Here is a 7,700-nt window from a genome sequence, read left to right on the forward strand (position 1 = left end):
CCCCCCCCCTCCCCTTTTCCCCCCGGTCCCCACTTCATCCCTCTGTCCCCCATGGCATCCCCCACCGCTCCAGTCCTCGGCATAACCCCTCCAGAGCCCACCTCCACCGCTCCTGTCCCCGCTCCCCTCATCCCATCCCCATCCCTCTCCGGTCCCCCCGTCCTGTCCCCATTGTCCCCATCCCTCTCCGGTCCCCGGTCCCCCCGTCCTGTCCCCATTGTCCCCATCCCTCTCCGGTCCCCGTGCCCATCTCCCGGCCACACCGGGCAGCCCCGGAGGCTGAGCCCGTCCCGGTTCCCGTCCCGCAGCACTCACAGCAGCCCTGGCGGGTCTGTTCGTCCCTTCTCCTCCCGGTCTCCTGGTCCCGCAGCCCCCGCCCCTTCAGTTCTCCACTCCCCTCTTCTTTCATTTCGAAAGCGACGGACAAAAATGCCCTTTTAGAAGGCTCTAATGTCTGTTAAAAAAAATTTGTAAAATGATTTAAAACTTTAAAAAATGTTCTCAGCCAGCTCTGGGGGTGGGTTTCAAGGTCTGGTTTCAAGGCCAGCCCCGAGCCCTTCCCTCCCTCCCGGAGCTGCAGCGCTCGCAGGGTCCCAGAGGGGCTGTCCCTGGGGGAGAGCACGGCACCGGGTGGTGCCATTTAATGTAATTATTTAGTCTTACTCTAACAAATGTGTTTACATTTCAACCCTCCAATTACCTGGCGGGGAGAGATCATCGATGGGATAATTGTCTAAAGGACAACAAACTGTTGTGCATTCACCACCGCGCAGCAGGATGCTCCCCCTGCCCTCTGCACCCACCTCTGCAGGGACATTTCGGCTCCAGGAAAGATCTCCAGCCCATCCCTGTCCTCTGGGACCTCTGGCTCCTCACTGAGCACCTTCTTTTACACAGCACCACAGCACTTGCCAAGCCGGGCTTTCGACGCTGTCTCTCATAGCATCCTTGTGGCCAAGCTGAGCAGGTCTGGGGGGATAAGCGGGCAGGGGGTTGGGTTGAAAACTGTCTGAACAGCCAGACCCCGAGGGCTGTTGCTAATGGAGCATCCCAGAGGGTGGGTAGTGAGGCTGGACCTGTTTAACCTCTTCATTAATGACCTGGGTGATGGGACAAAGTGCACCCTCAGCTGGTTTGCTGATGCTACAAAGCTGGGAGGAGTGGCTGGTCCACCCAAGGGTCATGCTGTCGTCCAGAGGGACCTCGACATGCTGCAGGAATGGGCTGAGAGGGACCTCATGCAGTCCAAGGGGACATGCCAAGTCCTGCCCTTAGGGAGAAACAGCCCCTGGCACCAGGACAGGTAGGGGCTGGCCAGCTGGGGAGCAGCTCTGCAGAGTGCAGGGGTCCTGGTGGACACCACCTTGACCATGAGCCGGCAACCTGCTCATGCAGCAAAGGTGGCCAAGAGTGTCCTGCATTGGGAGGAGCACCACTGCAGGGCGAGGGAGGTGACCCTTCTCCTCTGCTCAGCACTGGTGAAGCCCCATCTGAGTGCTGGGTCCAGTTCTGGGCTCTCCAGTACAGGAATAATCATGGACTTACTGGAGAGAGTCCAGCAAAAGGCGACCGTGATGGCTCAGGCACTGAAACATCTCCCATCTGAGGAGATGCTGGGAGAGCTGGGACCGTTCAGCCTGGAGGAGGGGGGGTGGTGGATCTCATCATGGGGTATAAATATCTAAAGGGGGCTGTAAGGAAGAGGGAGTCAGACTTTTCCGTGGTGCCCATGGACAGACCAAGAAGCCATGGGCACACGTCAGAAAGGACATTTTCAGTCCGAATAGTAGAAACCACTGTCTCACTGTGAGGGTGAGCCAGGGCTGGCCCGGGTTGCCCGGGGATGCTGTGGAGTGCCCAGCCCTGCCAGCAATCAAGAGCCATCTGCTCACCATCCTGAGCAACCAGGTACCCTCAGCAGTCCCTGTTAGCCTGCTCAATCAAATCAGCCCCTGCTGGCTTTAAGCCTTAATGGTATTACGGGGAAGCCAGAGAGTCTGCTGTTAAGAACTAAGCAAACGGAAAATCAACAGAGAATTCACTGAGCAACAGGAGAGCAGGACATGAGGCTCGGGGGTACATAAACAACCCCTGCCCCCTCCTTTCCATCTGTCATTGACTGTAGCTCCACATGACAAGCCGTGGTTTCCCTGTATCCTGAAGGCTAAAACCAGCCGCAAAACTGGGAGGGCAGGGGTGGATGTGGGATTAAAACCCTGGGGTGCTCAGAGCCTAAGTCCCTGCTTTTTGATTTTGATATCTATTTTTCTTACCTCTCCACCTGGCTAAACTCCTGGTACTTGAGTTGCGGGGTCCTCCGAGGTCAGGCTGTTTGGAGAGGGGTTGTGGGAATGGGACATGAGAGGTTAAAATCGCTGGAGGTCACGTTAAGCATCACCCCGGGGAGGGGAGCAGAGAAGGTGGGGGCACACAGACCTGGGGCAAAGTTTCTCTCAGGGGGAGAAGGGGCTGGAGACTTAGAGGAGGCAGCGGAGGGGCTGCGCTCCCCGTGCCCCCCGGGGGAGGGACGCCTTGGTAAGGTTGTGCCCTCACCTCTTGGGGAGGGATAAGCAGGAGGGCATTTGTTTTGCTATAATAGTATTTATTGATATTTGCTATCATCACACATGAGCACTATTGCAGCCAGTGTGGTGACGAAGGGCCATTCCCAACCTGCTGCATCTGTTGCTGCAATAAATCATCTTTTGGACTTTGTGAACCTGTCTCAGAGACAGCCCCCGGGGGGGCTCTGAGGGGGCAAATGCAGGAACTCTGCCCATAAAGCCACAGGGGTCCGTAAACAGTTCGGTTCCTCCTTGAGGGAACAGGCTCCCAGAGGCCCCGGAGCTGCTGTTTCTCTCGGTGGGAAGGGGGGCGCGGGGGGGGGCTGACATACAGATGTGACAGACGTTCAAGCAGGAAAATAAACACGGAGGAAAACAAATAACAAGTTAATAAAGATCCAGACTGCTGCTGGCCACGGGGAGCGAGAAACCCCTGCCCTGAAGCAGGGGTGCCTCTCTGTAGGCAGCATCCCGCTCCCGGCCCCCCCATCGCCCCCCCAGACCCACCCCACAGCTGAGCTCCAATTTGTGGGCAGGAAAACCCAGGGAGGGGCGGAGGAGATCCTACCAACGCCCCCCCGAACCGCTCAGGGCTTTTATAGAGCAATTTGCATTTAAGCAAATACGTATCAGAGCAGCTGCTGCCCCCCCCAGAGCATTGCTGGGGCGGGGGGGACACAGGTTTCCCTGGAGATGCTGCCCCATCCTAAAGGGAAGAGGCAGCAGATGGAGCTGTGGATTCAGGGGGAGAGAGCCTGATACGCCCCCCACCAGGGGGAGGTCCCCAAAACATGCCCTGAAATCACCCCCACCAGGAAGGAGGGGTGCAGCCCGTGCTGGGGGGGGGTGGTGGTGAGGGGGCACACAAACCCACAGGTGTTTAAAAAAAGATGTGACCTCGTTATTGGGCTAAAGTCGCTTCTTTACTTTAAAGCCTGTTTTTTTCAAGAGGAAGAAAGAGGAATAAATGTGCATTGGGCCTCCCCCGGTTCTCTGTTTAAGAAAAAAGGCAGAAATGGGTTCATTTCACTGCCGTTTATTACAGACTTTGCAGAGGGTCAACCCCACGGGAACCGAGAGCCCTGAACCCACCAAACCTGGGAGAAAGGTCGGGTTGGCTCAGCTGAGGGAGGAACAACCTCTAACGGGTGGAGAAAGAGTCCCTGCTGGCCAGCTGGGACATTTCGAAGGACCTGGAGAGGAAGAGGAGGGTGGGACATGCTGAGCATCGCCCCAGCCAGGGGTCCTGCTGTGCCCCTCCAGACCTGCCCCGTCCCCAGGCAGAGGCCATCGCCACGGTGGTCCCTCTCCATGCCCACCCCTTGCATTGCCTAAAGACACGTGGAGAACCTACAAATGGCTGTGATACTCATTCCTCTGGGCCTTGGGAGGGTTTTGGCTGGGGCAAAGAGAAGGTGGTCCTTCAGGCCCACGAGGTTGGGATGCCCCGGGGTGCTTTCCTGCAGGTTGGCTAAGCCCAAACACACCCACGGCGCAGCTGAACCCTAAAAAACTTGGATGAAACCAGCAGGAATTAAGGCTTAAAAACTTCAGGCTGAGGAAGGGAGGGATTTGTGGGGAGACTTGAGCCCTTTCCTGGATGGGGATCTCCACCAGGGCTACCAGCTCTGAACCCAGGGTGAAGCCAGGGGCTGGCAGGGCAGTGCTGGGCTGCCTCTTTCTTGGGGTCTGGGACTTAAGGCAGGGGATATTTCCCATATTCTGCTCTTTGCCCTTCAAGACGGCATGAATTTACGAGGGGAAAAAGGCAACTTTACCTCTCCTTGTCCACGGAGCTGGAGTCACGTTCCTTCTGCCATCCCTGGGTCGTGTGGTCTGAGGAAGGACAAGCCCGTGCCCGGGCGTCAGGAGGAGCCGAGTGAGGGGCACCGGGCGCAGGGGACGGGATGTTGTACTCAGGGACCCTGCCTGGGGCTCCCTGGGGACGGGACACGACCGGCGGAGAGGTCTTGGGGTCTTCACAAGAGCCCAACACGTGACTTTTAAATAATTCACGTGGCTGCTTGACCGCGTCAGGGACAGAGGGAAAGCAGCTGGCTGCAGGTCAGGCGGGGGGTGGAGGGGCAGGGGGACTCACAGCAGAGGAAGATGGCGAGGAGTGGGAGGGCCGAGACGGCCGCCGTGCTGACCACGAGGGCGGTCACCTCCACCAGCTCCGTGCATCCTTCTTCTGCCCTCCACACCGACCCCGGCATCAGCGCAGAACGCCGTCCGAGGCAGGAGGAGAGAAAGGAGAAAAGCAAATGGCCACCATGAAAACAGGCACACATGCCAAAAAATAAAAATAAAAATAAGTATAAAAATAAAAATAAAATAAAATAAAAGGAAGAATGTGTTGAAAACTATTTTTGCTTTTACAAAGATTTCACTTCCCTTAAAACCCCGATTTGTTGGATTTCTTTTGGAGCAGGTCTAACTCCGAGTGGTGGCGAAAACAATTTTTGCTTTTACAACGATTTCAATTCCCTTAAAACCCCAGTTTGTTGGATTTCTTTTGGAGCAGGTCTAACTCCGAGTGGTGGCGTTGAGGGGATTTCGGGACTAGGTGTGATGGACAAGCTTTACCCTGAGTGTGGCAAACCCTTGGGGTGGTCCCTGGAGCACCCCCGCTCACCGTGGCGATGGTGGATGTTCTTCATGAGGACGCTGGTCGTCAGCACCACCGAAACCACCCCTCCGGGAGCGGCGTAGCCCAAGGTCTGCTGTGCTGGCCGAGGGAAAGGTGACAGAGTGGTGTTACTGGTGTCAGGGGACAGGGACGGGGAGCCCTACCCTCACCCCTGGGCTGGGGCAGAGTCCACCAGCCTCAGGTAGTATGGAAGTAGAAATAAAGATTTAATTTAAACAAGTGAAGGATGAGATTTTTGGGCAAAATAACCCAGTGGGCCAGTTTTATCTCCCTCCCTGCTGCCAGCCTTGGTGAAACAGCTCACCCGTTCTGCTTTTGAATTGGGTGAACTTTGCAGGCTGGAAGGTCACGGTGGCAGAGACCAGGAAGTTCACCACGATGGCGTATGCGAGGGCAATCTGGGGCAGGATGATGGCAACAGAAGGGCCTGGAAGAGAGCAGGATGAGGCAGAGCAGCGGTTCTTGCCCTTGCCTACCACTGTCATAGTTTCGTAACGCCCCACCACATCCCTTTTCCCAACTCTCCCAACTCCCAGCCTTTCCAGTCTGTCCTTGCAAGAGGCCTCTCTATCCCTTGGTCATCCCTTGTCCCTGCCCAGGGCAGGGGGTTGGAAGTAAATGGTCCTTAAGGTCCCTTCCAACCCAAACCATTCTGTGCTCCTGTGGTTTTACCTGTCCTTCTGCAGTTAACTCTGGGAAGGGCTCTGGGAGAAGGAGAGGAACTACGTGAATCGTACGGGTGGGTGTGCAATCCATATGGTGGTCCGGGCCCCCACAACCAGCTGGGATCACACGTGGGGAAGCCCCGTGTCGCCTTGGCTGGGTCTATTCCCCCATGTTTGGCACCATCACCCTCCCTCCCTGGGGTTGTCCCTTCCTCCTGGACCCCCACAAGGCTTTACATCTCCCATCAGGTCTTCACCCTGTGTGGTTTGCACAGCAAGGATCGCTCTGGGGTCTGCACAGCACCGTCCCCCCCACCTCAACACCCCCCAGGGGCCACCTCCTACCTTCCTCTCGCATCCAGAGGATCCCGGCGGTGCTGGTGAGGATGGAGGCGACGCACACCAGCCCGCAGGTGTAGGCACTGAGCCACCTCCACAGCTCCCCCCCTGCACACAGAGCAGCGTGGGGTGACTGCTGTGACCCCCCCATGATGGCCTGCGCCAGCCCCCACCCCTCCCTCAGGGGGAATGCAGCCCATCCCCACCCGGGGTCCCCATCCCTGGCCAGGACCTCATTGGCTTGACCTGCTCTTTGGAGTGAGGGGCTGGGAAGGGCTCTGTGCCCCCCTGGTTGGGTGTATTGAACGTGCTCCCCTATCGATGGAGCCCTGGAATAAAAGAAATGCTCCTGAAGAAACATTTTTTTCTATAAAAGTGCCAATTGACAACCTCAACTCTCTAGGACAGAGATGTCTGGGAAGTGGCAGGATCTAACCCAGCTTGAAAACAGAGTAAAAGCAGTTTTCACTGCTAAAAATCTTGCCAGTGAAAGTTTTTCTGCTCTTACCTGCCAGATGATGTGAAGACGAGACACTTGGACAGCTGGAGAGGCAATTAGCTGATTACCAGCCCTTCCCACAGTAATGCTGCTTGCTCTGCCCCCCCAGACGAGGGAAATGGAGGTTCAAGCTGCCCCCCAACTGCCCACTCACGTATTCGGAGCTTTTCAGACTGGCAGACGGGAAAAATCAATCCCCATCCCGAGGTGGCAGCGAAGACCACGGCGACCACTGCGAGCCTCAGCACGTCCTGCAAGGCAGGGGAGAGACCTGGAACCCACCCCCCCGAGGAACCAGGAGTCAGGCCACCAGCAGGACCAGCATGGAGGCCTCTGGGGGGCCATGGGGCTCTTCCATCACTAGGACGGACTCAATTTATTTTCCAGCTGGTGGCCAAATCAGTGCTCTCTGCTGCAGCCTGTGGTCCATAGAATGTCCACCCTGGGATGTGGGATGTCTACAGACTGTCCAACACCCCTGCCCATGTCCTCTTCACCATTGCCTTGGCCAAGGGCCATCACTTGGGACCTTCTCCAAGAGGTAACTGCCAATCTCCTGCCAAGGAGGCAGCAGATTGTGCCTTGGTGGGATCAGAGACCGGGAATTGCTGCTGATCATCCTGCCATGGGGAGCTCCTGCCAACAGCAGGAGAGGGTGGCCAGATTTTGGGGGGATGGAGGCAGAGGGATGGAATGAAGCCCTCAGGGGGCCCCAGGGAAGGGTGGAGAGCAGGAAGAGGGGTGGGAGATGAAACCCCAGCAGTGATCACCTGCGATGGTGATGTTCAGAGAGGTTTCTTGCCAGCTTATCCTGTTGCTGGCGTTGCAGGAGTAGGAGCCACAGTCCGACTTCTTGGCCGATCTCAGGGACAACACGCTGAGGCTGCCGGAGAGGTGGGATCCTCTCTCTGCAGGAAGGGGCTGCCCATCCTTTTTCCAGGTGATGGTGTCCACCTTGCCCTCTGCCACGTCACAGAACACCT

General features: G+C 57.0%; 2 protein-coding genes across 2 annotated transcripts in view; both read right to left on the minus strand.

The window, feature by feature from the left end:
• Positions 1-817, minus strand: part of LOC106896192 — a 16,016-nt gene extending 15,199 nt beyond the window's left edge. The window contains exons 1-2 of the mRNA XM_014955975.1: positions 804-817; positions 316-358 (exon numbers count right to left, since the gene is read on the minus strand). Coding sequence (XP_014811461.1) covers positions 316-358; positions 804-817 — 57 coding nt within the window. The remainder of the gene's footprint in view (positions 1-315; positions 359-803) is intronic.
• A 2,667-nt stretch (positions 818-3,484) lies between these two features.
• Positions 3,485-7,700, minus strand: part of LOC106896193 — a 7,925-nt gene continuing 3,709 nt past the window's right edge. The window contains exons 2-9 of the mRNA XM_014955976.1: positions 7,488-7,698; positions 6,872-6,988; positions 6,225-6,326; positions 5,519-5,641; positions 5,200-5,292; positions 4,663-4,755; positions 4,343-4,400; positions 3,485-3,757 (exon numbers count right to left, since the gene is read on the minus strand). Of these exons, the coding sequence (XP_014811462.1) occupies positions 3,706-3,757; positions 4,343-4,400; positions 4,663-4,755; positions 5,200-5,292; positions 5,519-5,641; positions 6,225-6,326; positions 6,872-6,988; positions 7,488-7,698 (849 nt within the window). The 3' untranslated portion in view covers positions 3,485-3,705. The remainder of the gene's footprint in view (positions 3,758-4,342; positions 4,401-4,662; positions 4,756-5,199; positions 5,293-5,518; positions 5,642-6,224; positions 6,327-6,871; positions 6,989-7,487; positions 7,699-7,700) is intronic.

The sequence above is a fragment of the Calidris pugnax genome, unplaced genomic scaffold (genome assembly GCF_001431845.1).
Source record: "Calidris pugnax isolate Ruff unplaced genomic scaffold, ASM143184v1 scaffold281, whole genome shotgun sequence".
Taxonomy (NCBI): Eukaryota; Metazoa; Chordata; class Aves; order Charadriiformes; family Scolopacidae; genus Calidris; species Calidris pugnax.